The sequence below is a fragment of the Podarcis vaucheri genome (genome assembly GCF_965113315.1).
Source record: "Podarcis vaucheri genome assembly, chromosome: 11".
NCBI classification, from domain to species: Eukaryota; Metazoa; Chordata; class Lepidosauria; order Squamata; family Lacertidae; genus Podarcis; species Podarcis vaucheri.
The window spans coordinates 58,464,270-58,481,853 of NC_138749.1; the positions used below are offsets into that span (position 1 = coordinate 58,464,270).

The following is a 17,584-nucleotide window of genomic DNA, read 5'->3' on the forward strand; positions in this document are numbered from 1 at the left end:
TTTGAGCCCACCCCCCCATCTACCCCAAATCAGTGAGTCTTTAATGAAGTTCTCCTCACATCCAGTTCAAAACCAGAGTCTTCCTTCAATTAATAATTACTCACATTCATCAATCATTAAGTCTGGTTTGGCACTGAGACTGCACAGGTTCTTTCAGGCGGGCAAAGTGAGTGGACTAGTAGGTAGGGGCACAAAGTATTTAGGAAATAGTGCCGAAGCCCCAGGGCATGCTCCGCCACCACCATGATACTCTTATCAATAGCTACCTTTCACATAAATAATGGGGATTTTTATTATGCTACCCAAGTTCTAAGTGTTGCTTTAGGCACTATTCCCAAACTTAAAATCTATCCAACATACCTTGAGATCAAAGTGTGCAATTTGCAGAGAGTGCAGATAGTTAACACCATTGAGGATTTGCTTGAGAAATTCCGTGGCCTCCTCTTCAGACAGAGATTCCTTTTCCGCTAAAAAATCAAAGAGCTCTCCTCCTGCAACACTGTGAGAATAGGAGCAGCAGTTATTGACTTTAACCTATTGATTTTTTTTTTCCAGCTTAAGGACTTTGTACAGCCATATTAAGAAAGGCAATCCATTCTTAAAAGCTTCCTGCACAGGATCTGAACACGTTTGTTTTTGTTTTTTTTAATTACAATTCAAATGTTTATTTCAGTCTGCCATGTAACAATGCATGCTTGAAAATTCTAGGCACCTAGAAAATTGACGATTGCCTCTGAAGAATTGTTCTGGTATACTGAACTATTTTTCTAGCTTTATTATCATAGGTTGTACTTTAATTTATGAAAATCAATGAGGATCATACATTGTTTTGGATGGCAGGAAGTGGGAGTATTAGCAAATCTCCGGTGACAGGAGAGAAATAGCAATATTATATGCAACTATTGATTTTAAAGCAGAACACAGAAAAGTCACACATTGGAGAAGAGGAGGTTAAGGGGTGATATGATAGCCTGGAGAAGAGGAGGTTAAGGGGTGATATGATAGCCATGTTCAAATATATAAAAGGATGTCACATAGAGGAGGGAGAAAGGTTGTTTTCTGCTGCTCCAGAGAAGCGGACACGGAGCAATGGATCCAAACTACAAGAAAGAAGATTCCACCTAAACATTAGGAAGAACTTCCTGACAGTAAGAGCTGTTCGACAGTGGAATTTGCTGCCAAGGAGTATGGTGGAGTCTCCTACTTTGGAGGTCTTTAAGCAGAGGCTTGACAACCATATGTCAGGAGTGCTCTGATGGTGTTTCCTGCTTGGCAGGGGGTTGGACTCGATGGCCCTTGTGGTCTCTTCCAACTCTATGATTCTATGATTCTATGTTTCCCCATAACTCTATAAACGTTGACTCCTGCCATCTCCCAACCATTGCCATACTTTGGTTATAATTTTCACTGCTGCAGCAAACTTTGTTTTAAAAATTTCTGTGTACCCTTTGCCTGCATAAAGACTACATTTTAAAAGTTCTCAAATATTTTGATTGTAAAATCTGTCAAGAAACTCTTACATGTGTACATGCATAGTCCTTTTTCCATCCATCACTTTCTGTGATGATGAATAGCAGCTGACAATAACAGTTTACTGGCTCACCATCACATCCTTTCGTTCTATACAAAATTGAATCGCAACACTCTCTGAAAACAACTGAGCAATGTTCTTGGTTTTTTTGTTCCAAATGTTACTTCTTTGTGTCAGCATCTACATTATTAGCAACAAATATTAAGTGACAAAGGCGGATTTTAAAATGAAACATTGATGAAAAGATCCTTGCCTATTACCACTGTCTTTATCGTATTTATTACTTATTTATATATCTCCTTCCCATTCACCAAGCACTTTCAAAGCAGCAACTAACCCATAAAAAGAAGAAACTTGGCACTGAAACTCAACAGTGGTAATTAAAAAACAAAAAACAAAAAACCCAACCCAAAGGGGGAAAGATGCAGATGCATTAAGCAATCTTTAGAAGACAAGGGAGAGGAAGCCAACTGGATGGTTTTCCTTGTGGAGATCCACAACACACAGATGGAAAAGACCTTACCTATAACCGTATATAAATTGGAACCGTTTATAAATTTGAATTCTGGTGCTGGAGGAGACTCTTGAGAGTCCCATGGACTGCAAGAAGATCAAACCTCTCCATTCTGAAGGAAATCAGCCCTGAGCGCTCACTGGAAGGACAGATCCTGAAGCTGAGGCTCCGATACTTTGGCCACCTCATGAGAAGACTCCCAGGAAAAGACCCTGATGTTGGGAAAGATGGAGGGCACAAGGAGAAGGGGACGACAGAGGACAAGATGGTTGGACAGTGTTCTCGAAGCTACCAGCATGAGTTTGACCAAACTGCGGGTGGCAGTGGAAGACAGGAGTGCCTGGCGTGCTCTGGTCCATGGGGTCACGAAGAGTCGGACACGACTAAACGGCTAAACAACAACAACAACAAATTGGAAAGGTCTGAATGGAAATCAGTCTTCCCTCAAGTAACCTGGTTTTAGGCTGTCTGTGGCTTTAAAAATTAACACCATTATTTTTTATTGTGCCTGCAAACTACCTTGTAGGCAGTCAAGCTTCAAGAGGCACAATATGTGCTTTGTGATCAGACCCAGATAACAGTGTCGCTGCATCATTCCGAACAAGCTGAACTATTCCAGCCTTCCAAAAGTAGCCTTATACAGAACATGGTATGCAAGCCAATCTGGAAGCTACCAAAGTATGTATGAAACAGCGAAGCCCATATTTCTATTTACTTTAAAGCTCTAAACCAATTGTAGTACTGTCAGGGGTAATCAAGGGTACCTTCATCTCACCACTGGGGTGTTGTGCAGCCCATAGACAAAGACCCATTAAGTCCACCAGGGGTTGGTGAGATGTATCTAGAAAGTCCCATAACAGGGTGTGAAGGCAACAGCCTCTCTGTCCCACACTCCATCTTCCCTGCAAGAAACCACTAGCATACCTGGCACACAAATCTCAACAATGGCCTTATCTTTCACTATCTGACGCAGTGAATCCCATAATGATTTCTTGTTCATATGAAGACATACAACCACACATGCAATCACTGTCCTATATGGCTGGCTGAAGTGTTTTTTTCAATCTTTTTATGTTAAAAATGTTTTGCGATGATGGCTGACATATGTTTTATCCATCTAAGCTGGGTTTGGATTCAGTGCTAAATTTACAGTGGACCCTCGAGTTATGTACCTCTCTGGATACGTAATCTTCGGGTTGCGAAAGCGGCAAACCCAGAAGTATTTTTACGGGTTTCGCTGCTCACGCATGTGCAGAAGTACTCTGTGTGCCACGCGCATGCGCAGAAGCAGCGCCTCTGGTTATGGATTTTTCGGGGTGCATATGGACCCCCGGAACGAATTAAATCTGTATCCAGAGGGTCCACTGTATTGTATTTTTGTTGCGTTTATAACCTTGCTTACAATATTTGATGTATTGTATTTTATGAGGCGGCTAATATATATGAATAAATGCAATGTGCCCTTTATGTGCAATCAATTCTACTTTATAGCACAGCTGTGATCATACATTTGCATGTATGTAGGGCAATATGAAAATTTCATGTGAAAGGCAGGCATGCATATGGGTGTCCCAAGGATGTACAGAGTGTTGCCTTCCCTAGCAATCTGAACTAGTCCTGAGTGACCATCAGTCGCAGAGCATTATTAATTCTTATTGCTTATGCTGCTGCATCATTTTTAAGCAGCTAGAGAGACATGCTCATACCCAGAAGAGCTTAGTCTAAAACTGGACAGAAGACACAAGGGGAGTAAAGGTTTGCAGACAAAGATTACAAATACTCCACATGTCAATCCACATCCCAATGCTCAATTCAGTTCTCTGCCTTCCACTCAACTTTGAATAGCTCAAGAATGCAAATATCTCCCACTCGTTAGGGCCATTCACTGAATATCCTTTCACAAATCTGTGGCCTCCAGGTGCTGATGGACTACAACTTTCACCATTCCTGAGCACTGGTCATACTGGCTGGGGCTGATGGGAGTTGCAGTCCAATAACACCTGGAGAACCACAGGTCCCCCATCCATAGCTGTCAACTTACAGATTTGAAAATAAGGGACCAGCAGCCTCAAAAATAAGGGATCGGCAGCCAAAATAAGGGATTTTCCAGGCACAGGTATGTTCAACTTCTGCCAAAGGCAGGAAAGCCCAGCCAGCAGCCAATCGAAGCCTCAAGTGGTGGTTCCCACAGCGCAGCAACCCGGCAAAGGGGATGCAGCAAGGAAAACCACCATCACCTCTCCACTGGGAAGCGCTGAGCAAAGGCGAGTCCCCAGGCAACGCAGCTGATTTGATCGGCACAAGGCACGCAAGCTCCACCCCCAGTTGTTCTTAGACTCCTTATTGGGTGAGCAATGCAGCCAAGCAACACAGTTGGAGCCTCCCTCCTCCCTGGCCGGTAGGCAGGGAGGGAGAGGAGCTGCTTCTTTGAAACCCGGGAAATTTAAGGGACATCATCAATAAGGGACAGCAGCGGGACACAGTCTTATTTCCCGTCAAATAAGGGACGGTTGATAGCTATGTCCCCATCCCTAATTTTATAGAGTATAATTTCATTTTACAGTTTGCTAGTATGACAATAGCGCACGCTACTTTCATTTTCTACTGCAGAAGTTTGCTTTGTCCAAGATACATTACCTTTGAATCTCTACATCATATGCCTAACATGAATAACTGCACTGTATTCATGTTAGGTGTATAATGTATACCCTGTACCCGTGGCTCCTAGAAGCAGTGAGCATGCAACAGTGGCCACACACAAGGAAATGGCTTTGACTGGTCAGCTAAACCAGGAGAGGGTAACCTATGGGACTTCCCCTGCATGCGAAAAAAGGCTCTGGTGCATTGAGCGGTCTAGACCAACAGCGGGTCCAACGGTCAAGAAGGTGGTTACTGCACATGTTGTAGAGGGAACTGAGGGGCAGATGGGGCTAGTCAACCTGGGAAGGTCGCCCATCTAGGAAAAGGAAAGCTCTGATCCTAAACCACTGCTGCCTTGCAGCTCTACTCATTCATGAGAAGGGCTTTGGCAGCAAATCTGGAGGAAAAAATCTGTATCTGCTAAGGAGTAAACTCCACACAAATCCAGAGTGGAATCCCAAAGACAGTTGGATGGTGTCTCATACGCCTCATTTCAGCAACTCGTTTCTGCAGCCAAGCTAGTACCAAATGTACTGTTCTGCTTCCCTTTTGACCACATCAGTGAAGCTAAGTGTGGGGTCTTGTTGTCTGGGCCACTCAGGACCTCCATACACATTGCCCAGGCTTGCACCCCGGAGAGATCAATTCAGTGCTGCTAAAGCAGCAAAAACAACATGGGAGGCAGGCATTGTTACCTGTCTCCACAACCACAGCAGGCGCTGTGATTCTCCAGCAGTTTGCCTTCACCCCCAGAGGCACACTTCATAAGTCTCTTGAGACAGATAGATGCGAACAATAAAGACTGTATATACCGGTACTACAGAAAAACAACTTAATAGGAACAATTAAAGGATACAGTAATGGGCATAACCTATGGTTGGATTAGAGGGGATTGGAGTAGTATTGAAGAAATGAAGAGAGGAGGAAGAAAAAAAGTAGCGGTAGCCATGGGCAGGAAAGAACCTTTGCTTCTCAATGTGAAATGCAGGAAAGGTGAAACCATTGTAAATGGGTAGGCATTTCATCAAATAGGCTAGGGGGGAAAAGCCCACATCTAAGAGGTTTACCTAAGCAGGGCAACTGCTAACACATCCCACATTTCAGTGCACTGCTGCTTTGTGGTTCATTATAATGCCACAGCATGCACCAAGTTAAGCTTGAGCAGTTTATTCACCTTAATGGAACTAAAAAAGCAAATTATAAAATTAAAATGTGAATAATCTCCATTTCACCCAGATGAAGCCAGTGGAATGTTTAAAATTCTGTTTTCAGAAGTTCACTTCTTGAACATCTGCTATAAATATTTCTGAAAAGAAATGCAGCGCAGCAAAATGGTGCTAATTAGTTGATGATTAACTTGTCCTTTGAAGAAATAACTTGTCCCCTACATTAGCCGCCATATTTTTTCCACACAGGAGATTTTATTTGCAGCATATTTATGACAACAGCTGAGGGCAAGTCTAATGGATTATTTTCCTTCAGGTTCTCTAATAGGGATTACTGAGTAAATTCTGCATAGCTCCTTAAAGAACTGCACGCTCTTGAACTCTGATTAGCAGAACATTATAGTGAGTGCCACCCACAGACTCTAAATACTTCTAATGAACATAGCATATAATTACATTAAATTCAGATCATGTATGAACCCTGCAGCTTTCTCATTTAGCAGCAGAAAAGTAACCATTCCAATGCAATTTCTCTGATTCGTACCTAAAAGTTTATACTGACTGCTTCCCCAAGCATAAAACAACACAAAGATCACACTAAGCAAACAGCAGACACTATTAGTCACTGGCATATGCTGTATCCTCGTAAGGGTAAACAACTATAGAACCAACGTTTCAGCAACCTAACATTTCATTTTTGTTCTAGTTTCATCCTTAACATAAAACATTTTCCAGAAACAAGCTCTTTGAGTTTGCTTTTTTCTGACATGTTGGTTAATCTCTTATATGGAAGATGCACCAGCAACCAAGACCTGCACTCTGATTACTGTATTGGAGGTAGAAGCAACAAGAAGCCATTGCAGAGTTGGTTTTTCTGAGACCTATATACCCAGAGCAAAACAGCTGCAAACCCAATAAAACCCCTCAGTATTTAACACACAAGAAAGCTGTATCTACAGTACTCCCTCTCTGGATCACAAGAGGTAATTATATTTTTGTGCATGCATAAGGAGTTTACAAATGGAATCAACAGAAAACATACATGTGGAGTTGGCTATAGGTTCTAGTGCAAGGTTTAACTGAGAATCTTCAAGAAGATCAAGCACTGTGTTTAACAGTAAAAAAAGAAGAAGAAGATGCGTGCAGTCAACACTTCCATCCTCTGGGAGGAAAAATATATCACACAGCACTAGAAAATAATTATTTTTCAAAAGAAGCAAACAACCCTTTTTCAAGCTTTGGGATTAAATGCTACATCCCATAAGATATAATTATAGATTTTAAACAGTAACCTTGAAACAGATTAGCTTCAAAAACCAGCATCATCATTCCTTAATGAGCTAGTAGCATTGTACTTACATGCCTTTATTAATGAACTGATTAAATAATTAAGGCACCAGCTAAATAGTTTATTGTCCCATGGAGCATTTTAAGCCCAGTGCGTTTAACAAAATTTAAATGGCCTACATTGGAAACGGAGAGTAAATCAGAACAAAACAGAGATTAGCCTGATTGGTTTTGCTATTATTGGGGAACCTATCCTTTTTCACTGATCATTCATGGTGAAAAATGAGGCCTGAACGTTTAGTTAATAGCTTTTCTTCTTGCTTGATAAGATAGAAAAGAAAAGAGTGATAAAGTCAGCATAGGCGCCGACTTTAGCCCAAGATTGAGGGGGTTCAGTGGGTGTCACGTGTTTGTGACATCGTGTGCCCAATGTTGCTTCATCAGGAGGGGGCCAAGCATGGACCCCAGTGCAGCACAGCTTCAATGGCCAGCAGCTCCTTCTCTCTGGCTCTCAGGAGGAGCCAGTCACAGAAGCTACGCCGCACTCGGCCTCCTCTGCCCCTCAACACTGAGTGCACTCTCATGTTAAATGTGTATCCTTTTCAGATTCATCCTATGTATATTGAACACTAGATGAAATCCCCGCCCCTCATGGGGCTCAGCAGCGTTAACTAGTAGTGTTAACTTACTAACTAACTAAGTCAGCTAAGCGCGTTAACTAACAAGAAGGAATATTGTATTTTTTGCACCATAACACTCACTTTTTTCCTCCTAAAAAGTAAGGGGAAATGTCTGTGCATGTTATGGAGGGAATGCCTATGGGTGGCATGCCTACGGATTTTCCTCCTCTAAAAACTACGTGCGTGTTATGGTCGGGTGCGTGTTATAGAGCAAAAAATACGGTAAATTATAGGGAAATATTCAGCAATAACAGACCAGATGTCTGACAGTTAACCTTTATTGAAAATTGTATTTTTAAATGAGTAAGTTTGAAAAATTGATGGTTCAAGTTTCCAGCCCGACTCCCCAAACCAAATGAGTTCCTTTTTCATGCATTTGAGATATTTACTTAACAGTGCTTCGTTTCTGTCAGGAGCCAGTGCCAGGAGTAAATCAGCAATAAAAAAACAACCACTGGTGTCAGTGGATTCTTTATTCAAGGAAACCAAATCAGTGTAGGCCTAGTGATCATACTTGCGAGGACTAAAGGTCCCTGCTTTCCCACCGCTATCTTAGGCTCCTCCCTCTGTGCCTTCCCCAGCAGCCTAAGGCTCCTTCGCTTTGTCTCCCTTTGCTCTGCCCTCTTCATTTCTCTGTGTCCTGGGAGACCAGAGAGGAGGGGAGATGGCCGCAGCAGGAGGCAGACACCCCTTGATTCTTCAGCAGCCTGCTTCATCTCTGTCTCCTCTCCTCTCCTGCCACTGAGTCTGGAAGGCTCTCTGCCCCAGCCTCTTCCTGCTCACTAAACTCTGTTGCCTCTTCAGCTTCTGACTCCTCCTTCTCCCAGTCTGCTCCCTCTGACCATGCATTGGTGGAGCAATAGAGTACTTCTATTGCTCCATCAACAAGCAAAATGCAAGAAACTGGCAACCGGGGGGAAGAGAAACCTAATTGCTACATGTAGGTAAAAATGACAGGGATTTCCACTTCACCACTCAGTTTGATTCTCTTGTTTGTTTTCTCACTGTTTAACTCTCAAATCATCAATCTGCTATAAAACAAAATAAATTTTCTAACTCACCTCTGTGCGCACACACACAACACAATTCTTTTTCACAATTCTACCACCCAGAACTACCACCCTTCTCTCAAAAAGCTGCAGATATTTTATTAAGATCCGTACCACAGTTTTTTCTAGCACAAACTGACAGAAGGTGCATTTCCAAAAACATCCATTTCTGATTTTCAGAAACTGCCCCATCCCCTAAAAAGCAATTTCAAAACTACTTACAGTTCAAGAATAAGAATTACATCCATTTTACTTTCATAAACATCGTGCAGAGTAATCACATTGGGATGCTGAATTTCCTTCAATATGTTTACTTCTCGTTCAATGTCTTCTCGAGTAACTCCTCGGCGGCTGGATTTTGTTCTTCGTTTCTTGATGAATTTTGCAGCATACTGTGCCCCAGTGCTCTTCTCTCGACATTTCCTTACTACGGCAAACTGTCCACTAAAAAACACAAGACAGCAGGAAAGGTATTTATTAAGTATAGTACAAAAATATTTTCTATTGCTACACACAATAGAAATGACAAAAATTCGGAATTCATTGGCTTATGCAAAATTGGGTTAATATTGGAAAACTGATAAAAAATTATTCGGCAAGAAAGAAAGAAAGAAAGAAAGAAAGAAAGAAAGAAAGAAAGGAAGGCAAAAATTAAATATGAAAGGAACACAGAAATGTGCTCATACCTGGTGACACCACTGGTCCATTTAGCTCACTTGGTGCTAGCTACGGATTCAACCAATGAGCTGTGATCTTCCCCCAATACAACCACTCATTTAAAAAGAAATAAATCCCTAACTGCAATGCGGAAAATGTTTGTGGGGTGGGGAATCACCAGAAAAGCAATTTAGCACTAATTAAAATAGACTTTAAAATGCTGCACATAACAAAGGTTAGAGCGAATGTGTACCAAACTGATACCACCTTTTTGACACATCTCTGCCAGAGTCAAAACCCTGACATTTAAACAAGAAAGAGCAACATTTTAGGGTGGAATCCAATGTAGCACCAAGTCTCTCATTCCATTAGCACAATTATTTATCCACGTACAAGGGAACACCCTCTCACTCTCCTCCTCTTGCGTGCTTCCTAAATTTGCTTTAAGGATTCCACCAACCTTCTGGAGCAGATTTAGGGAAAGTGTGGAGTGTGCATGAGAGAAAGGGGGAAGGGAGTCCCTTTGGGCAAGTGGAAATCCTTGCACTGAATACCACCCTTAAGGGCATCTATACATGTGGATAGTGTGCCCAATCTTCTGGGGATGAATCCTAAGGAAAATACAGGATGCTGACCATTGGATGCCCCAATGCCCAGTAAGCCTGAAACTTGCTCTCACTTTACTTAGGCGATTGACACCTGCAACCTTACATGAGCGAGGTGGGGGAAATAACTAAATGGAGAACTGGGGGAACCCACTGCCCTCCGTGTCCCATTTATTTACAGTCATGGGAAAAAGAAAGTACACCTTCTTTGAATTCTGTGGCTTTACATATAAGGACATAATCACCTGTTCCTTAGCAGGTCTTAAAATTAGGTAAATACAACTTCAGATGAACAACAACAAATAATAATAATAATAATAATAATAATAATAATAATAATATTTGTATCCCGGTCTCCCCAGCCTAAGCCGAGCTCAGAGTGGCTAACAAGTAAAAATAGCACAGTGTACATAAAATCACAGTCAATTAATTCTAAAATCAATTCAGAATCAAATTAATGGCAACCATTGGGCTAGAGTTCTATGAGGATTACTGAAGGAGGGGGTCAGACTGTGCCTTGGCCAAAGGTCTGGCGGAACAGCTCCATCTTGCAGGCCCTGCGGAAAGATGTCAAGTCCTGCAGGGCCCTAGTCTCTTGTGACAGAGCGTTCCACCAGATGGGGCCACAGCCGAAAAAGCCCTGGCTCTGGTCGAGGCCAGCCTAAGCTCCCTGTGGCTGGGGACCTCCAAGGTGTTTTTGTTTGAAGACCGTAAGGTCTTCCGTGGGACATACCAGGAGAGGTGGTCCTGTAGGTACGAGGCAGACCCTGTGTCTGCCTTTGCAAGCAGACCCCTAGAACCAAACCCTCGCAAATGCAGTGGGCCCACTGTAAATGAATGAAGCATGGTAATTCCACATTAATGCCCAGTGTGGAAGCATCCCATGATAACCAAAACTCCAATGTAAAGAAGACTCTTATTTCATTTGAAGGGTGTATTTCATTTGAATTTAGTGTAACCAGTACTGCGATTCAGTTACATGTTGATACAAATTTCAAAGGTGGCTAAGATCTTCCTTTGTTCATAAGCAACAGCAACCCAAGGGGCAACCATTCTGTAGATGATCTCAGTGACTGAACTGCAAAATAAGGGTTCAGGTGGTCCCTAAGGTTCCTTGGACCTACCGTATTTTTCGCTCTATAAGACGCACCAGACCACAAGACGCACCTAGTTTTTGGAGGAGGAAAACAAGAAACAAAATATTCTGAATCTCAGAAGCCAGAACAGCAAGAGGGATCGCTGCGCAGTGAAAGCAGCAATCCCTCTTGCTGTTCTGGCTTCTGGGATAGCTGTGCAGTCTGCATTCGCTCCATAAGACGTACACACATTTCCCCTTACTTTTTAGGAGGGGAAAAGTGAGTCTTACAGAGCAAAAAATATGGTAAGTTGTTCCAGGTTTTGTGCGTTAATACAAAAACCTTGAATCTGACTTTGCAGGAGATATTTCTAAATATTATGGAAAATTTGACATTATTTACTGCATATGCCTATTTTCCAGTGTTAATTTATTTTGTAATGAAGAAATATCAACAATATATATTACTGATTCATACAATTAAGGACTTGTGGGATTTTTATTACTACAGAGGCAGGTTTAAGGGCTGAAATAAGAGAGCTTTCCTTGGGTGTTTGTGAGCTGAAGTGTGGGAAGAAATCCTGAAAGCCATTTTGCTAAAAATTAACTTCAACATTAGTGTGCCCTCATTTCATTACTATGCCTCGTCACAGCTGCCTATGCTGCAAATACAGGAAACACTCTGCAGGTTTCAAAAATATAGTGCCACGTGTCATAGGTTTTATTAGAATTGAAGAGATAATTTAAATAATAATAATAATAATAATAATAATAATAATAATGCTGCCTAGCACTCTACTTAAATAATATTAAATAGCATATATAATTCCCCTCATGGGAGAATATCAGTTGAAGACAGTGAGAATCACAATGAAAGCACTTTGCAAGAATAAGTGCTGTCTTTTAATAACAGTGATTTGTTTGTGATCCTGCAATTCTCTTTGAATTGGTGGATAATTGCTACTCTAAATCTCCTCTGTTCAAGGTGCTTGGCATCAGCCTATGCAAGTGTTGTATGCGTAGTGATTTTTTCAACCATCTTTCTGACCAGTTAGCATATCATCTGACAGATAAAATTGTGTTTTAGCGTTTAGTCCAGGAAATCATAAGCTGCTGCTTAAAACAAAGCGTGGGGAGGAAGAAGAAGGTGAAGAGGGAATTCACAATTTTACGTAAATGGGCTCTGCGTCCCAGCCCTCTTGTTGCTCTCCAGAACGGACAGGGTGCACACATAAGGGATTACTAATTAGCACAACATGGGCAATGATAACTCCCACGGCAGCCCAACTTCCTTCTCTTTATAGAAAAAGATAAAAAGAATCAGACATTGGAATGTTTATAAAGCTATTACTACTAGATGAAATTGGGGACATGGGTGGCACTGTGGGTTAAACCACAGAGCCTAGGACTTACTTGCCGATCAGAAGGTCAGTGGTTCGAATCTCCGCGACAGGGTGAGCTCCCATTGCTCGGTCCCTGCTCCTGCCCACCTAGCAGTTCGAAAGCACATCCAAGTGCAAGTAGATAAATAGGTACTGCTCTGGCGGGAAGGTAAACGGTGTTTCCATGCGCTGCTCTGGTTCGCCAGAAGCGGCTTAGTCATGCTGGCCACATGACCCGGAAGCTGTACGCCGGCTCCCTTGGCCAATAAAGCGAGATGAGTGCCGCAACCCCAGAGTCGGCCACAACTGGACCTAATGGTCAGGGGTCCCTTTACCTTTACCTTTACTAGATGAAATTATAGTAAGTTGTATTTACCATTTCCACCCCCTGCACTGTAATTAATTTAGAAATTCTGTAAGACTTTACAATACCAGTTTATCAGAAGAAATTTCACTGAACAAAAAATTTAAGCCTATATGTCTTAAAGGAAGCTGAAGTCCCATTAGTTAAATGGATTTGATTGTATTTAGTTCTGTGTTTCATGGTCCGGACAATATTCAGAAGTTGCTTGCCCACTGAGGTGGATCAACAACACAACCTTTCTTGCAGCAAAATCAGTGCCCTTGCTGAGAGGGTTGAGATGGACAGGAGGTCTGCATGGTGTAGGCAACAGGGATGCTAGACTGATCCTGCTGGTGTGTGCGCACAGCGCTGACCTTCCTGTCTCCTCACCCTTCCCAGTAAGGGGCAGTGACTCTACTGACAGGAGACTGGGTGAGTTACAATGCCTGCCCACTACGAGGCATATTTTTTAAACTTAATTTTTGGGTTTATGTCTCTGGAAAATTATTATGTCTGATTTCTTAGAAGGAGGGGAACGATGAAGACAGGCAAATGCACACAGATCAGTCTTGACCAAATAGAGATTAGTCTGTTAAGCGACAATGGAAAAGCTATTGTTCTGTGAATAGGACTTTAGCAATCAAGATGGCAAGGGGCCTCTTTTAAAGCCTTCAATTTAAAGCCACAGTTTTCTTAAAAACAGATGATACTGTCATTTCTTTTCTTTTTGTCAACTGTGTGAAAGGCAAAAATTAACAGAGGCAGCTGGAACTTAGGGAAGTTGAAAAAGGAAAATGCTAAGAAGTCAATTCATGATATATTCACAGAATGTATCACTCCCCACCCCCACCCCCCAGGGAGATATATACTGTACAAGATTTTCCCTTATTAAAAACACTCACTAGTACAGTAATATTTACAAAATGAAAAATATTTTTAAACCAGTTTACACTGCCTCCCACATCTGTCTGAAGGGAGTACAAAAAAGCCCAACACAATGATAAGATAATACAAAATAAATGCAGCTGAAATTGAAAATGAACAAATTAAGTGACATGCTGGATTTAAAAACCAACAGAAGCCTCTGTACACAAATATGCTTTGACGGAAGTGCTGAAAAAGTATAAATGATTTTGGCTTAGTTTGGAGGGAAGGTGATTCAAAATATGGGATAGCAGCATAGTAAAGGCTCTCCCCCCTGGTTGTGCTTCATCTTCTTTATGATCCAGTGCAGAGGCACAACTGCCAATCTCTTAAACATGCTTTATGGGGTGGGCTTGGCTTGTGAGCTACCTTCCCTTCTGACTTCTCTGTTCTAGCATCAAGTCATCCCTCCTTTCCAAACATTAAACATGATATAGTGTTACATCTCAATTGGCACCAACAGCATTAGCACTAACCAGAATTTGAAAAAAACAATATAAAAAACAGCTTAAATCTTCATTTAAAGCTCTGGTTAGTACTAAGGTGGTGTACAGACTGCCTTCCCCAACCTCACATCCTCCAGATGTTTTGGACCACAACCCTCATCAGCTAGTACGGCCATTGACCAAGGATGATGGAAGTTGTAGCCCAAAACATCTGGAAGGCAACAGGTTGAGAAAGTCTGATGTAGCCTTCAGTCTGCATTAGTGTGAAGTCTGGCTAACACTTACAAGAGAAGGAGGATTAATACGGAAGAAGGGAGGGTGTGAACAAATGCCCTCACTCATTCCCTGAACCATGGGATCAGCATGGTTAAGCGATTGTCAATATTACATCTGTACGGAGCTTTCAGGCGATGTATCCATAAGCTCAGTTATGTTTGAACCTATTTCAACACACAAATCATGCTTTGTAAGGAACAGACAAATCAGGACATCAGCCACAGTCTGAAGCTGGTTTGAAAACCAGTTTCTGCTGCTGACATATGAATTCACAAATCGAAGTTAGAGCCACGCTTCTCAATCTCAATGGGCTACTACAGAGACATGAAGTGAAGAACTCAAGAAGTTGTGTGCCGCACATGGAACAAAGTTGGGAAAGGCTTTTCTAGATACTGCAGGAATTAGTGTGCACAAAATAATCAAATACAAGAATCCTTGCATAATATTCATGTTGAGCAGGATGTAAGGAAGGTGTAGTAAAGGTATTAAGGGATGTGTCATAAATCTCTAATTTGCTGGAATTTTAATGCTGCCTGATGCCCACGGCTATGAATTATAACACACTAAAAAGCCAGTATGAAAACATTAAAAGCATTGTCCTAAAAAAACAAAAACACCACTTACGAACTAATGTTATGTTAGTTGTATCCACCTTGTGAAAGTGATAGAAAGCAGAGTTTAAGGGCAAGTAATAATGAACAAACAAACAAACAAGCGCTTCAAATTGCACATGTAAAACACTAACTGGTGCTATTTAATCTGTTTATATTGCAGTAATTCTTAGTGATAATCTGGCCAATATATTTTATATTAAATATCAGACAGGTACATATTGTGAATGACAGATTGTGGAACATTCCCTAATCAGAACAAACTGGTTGCCTAGTTTGATAACCTAGAACACACTGTAAACATGTAACATCTGATAATAACAATAATTTCACGACCTGCTTTTTTCCAGTGGGGGGAGGAGGGTTTACTCCTACAAGCTTTACTGCAACTTGTTGCCCATGAGAAAGAGAAAGAAAGAAAGAAAGAAAGAGAGAGAGAGAGAGAGAGAGAGAGAGAAAGAGTTTGTGTGATTGAGAATGAATCTAGTAAGGAATCTGTACACCTTTTCACCACCACTGGGCCTGTGAGGGACTTTGCAACTATGATTAAACATTTTGCTGACTAAAATCACTCACATTCAGTCAGTGAATGTTAAACTGGGCTTGTTAAAACTGTAGGAACTTTGTTTTGTTTGACAGCTTTTGCTTTTTGTATTGATGCTTTTATTGAAAGTCACCTTAATCTTAAGCCAAGAAGGAGTGCTAACACAAACATTGCCGTAGCTAGATAAATAAATGGAGCACACTCGTTTGTTTACTTTTTCTCACACACCTTCCTGAAGAGACACTAGTCCTGGTAGACAGTGTATGAAAAAGAGCAACTGATGCAAGTCCTACTGTTTGGAACTTTTAACACACAAATGCACACACAGAGAGATTCAAGGCAGATCAAATTTCCAAAGTTGTTCAAAGAAACATTCAACTCAGCACCATGAATCCATGACCACAAGTAAACTCTGTTCTGATGTCAGAAACAGAAATTAGAAAGCCAGCATTTTACGGTCAGTGTATGGAATCAGTTCCTTGAATATAGTAGGCTGGGATCTACCAGTGGGCCTTGTGCCAGAGCCTGGCAGAGCCTGGCATAGCCTCACCTGCTTTCTGTCCTCAAGCCTTTTCATTGGACCAATGCCAGCACCAGGCAACTCCTTGGCATGCAGAATGAAGACGGCCAGGAAACAGAGGGGTTCGTGGGGGAGAGGGGAAGAGGATGGAAGAAATATGTTCCTCCTCTAAGGGCTGGAGAAGGTATTGAAGATAATACAGTATAAATAAACTGGGAATATAAAGGAAGGGTATTGAAGGAAAGCTATCATAGGAGGAAGAAGTGAATGTAAAATGAACAGGGAAGAGCAATGAAAGAAATTTGCCTTTTGGGGAAAAAAGGTATAAGTTGAATGTGAGAAGGAAATTACAAGAAATTGGTAAAAATACTTTGAAAGGGATGTGGGGTTGGGAAGGAAAATACCAACAAAAATGCCTTCTCCATTTATGAGTCTGTGGACTCTACCTAAAATGAGTAGAGGCAAAATTCTCATCTCAGCCTTCCTGACTTAAGGAAATGGACATGTGCTTATTTCTCAATAAATATGCATAAATTGCACAGATAATTTAACTATGCCCAGCCACACGACCATCTATCTGTGGTTTTGGCAATAAGACTAACACATTAAAAACTGCAGTGAAACTACTGTTGTCCTGTGAATGGCCACAATTGGTGTAATTTTCACTGTTTGTATCTTCTGTGTTTCATTTCCTCCTTGACCTCCCTGTTCACAATTCCTACTGATCCACAACTGTGTCTGTATATACGCCTGTAGCTCTGGTTAACTCTTCATACATTTGATGCAGTGGCCAGTGTTAGAAACTGAGATATGAAAGCTAGGAGCTAAATGGCACCTTAAACCTAGGTTGTGGGCGCAACAACAGAATGTCTAAGCACACTTTTTAAAATAACAATACAAAGCTGAAAATGAATGAACTGTGGCTAAAATAAAATGTTAATTTTTCACATGGTCTAGTCCTTCCCTTGCCCTCCCCACTAATATTCTTAAGAGGGTCTCTTCTCCAGTCTTCAGAGTAGCTGGAAATGGGGAGGCAAAAAAGGTCCTCCTTTCCTTCCACACTGCAGTTTTTAATATGAAATCTTAGGTGCAGTACTACACCCAGAGCTCAGAAACTGCTCATGCTAATGAAATTCCCTGTCGCAAAATGCGCCTAGAACAATGGGAGTTTTGAACACTGGCAGTGGATTGTAGTCCATAAACGTTTATTCAATAATAAGTGTGTATGTCTTTAACATGCCAAAAATGTTGTTTTTGCTGCAGGAAACTATTACAGCTATGCCTCTGGAAATTGTTGTTAAAGTTTCTCTGTTCTCTTTTTTTACATCCTCTTT

General features: G+C 41.4%; 1 protein-coding gene across 2 annotated transcripts in view; it reads right to left on the reverse strand.

The window, feature by feature from the left end:
• DAPK1 (death associated protein kinase 1) overlaps positions 1 to 17,584 on the reverse strand; it is a 79,540-nt gene that overhangs the window by 42,699 nt on the left and 19,257 nt on the right. For both annotated transcript variants that reach the window (XM_082241495.1, XM_082241494.1), the window contains exons 3-4: positions 9,090 to 9,311; positions 361 to 499 (exon numbers count right to left, since the gene is read on the reverse strand). In XM_082241495.1, coding sequence (XP_082097621.1) covers positions 361 to 499; positions 9,090 to 9,311 — 361 coding nt within the window. The remainder of the gene's footprint in view (positions 1 to 360; positions 500 to 9,089; positions 9,312 to 17,584) is intronic.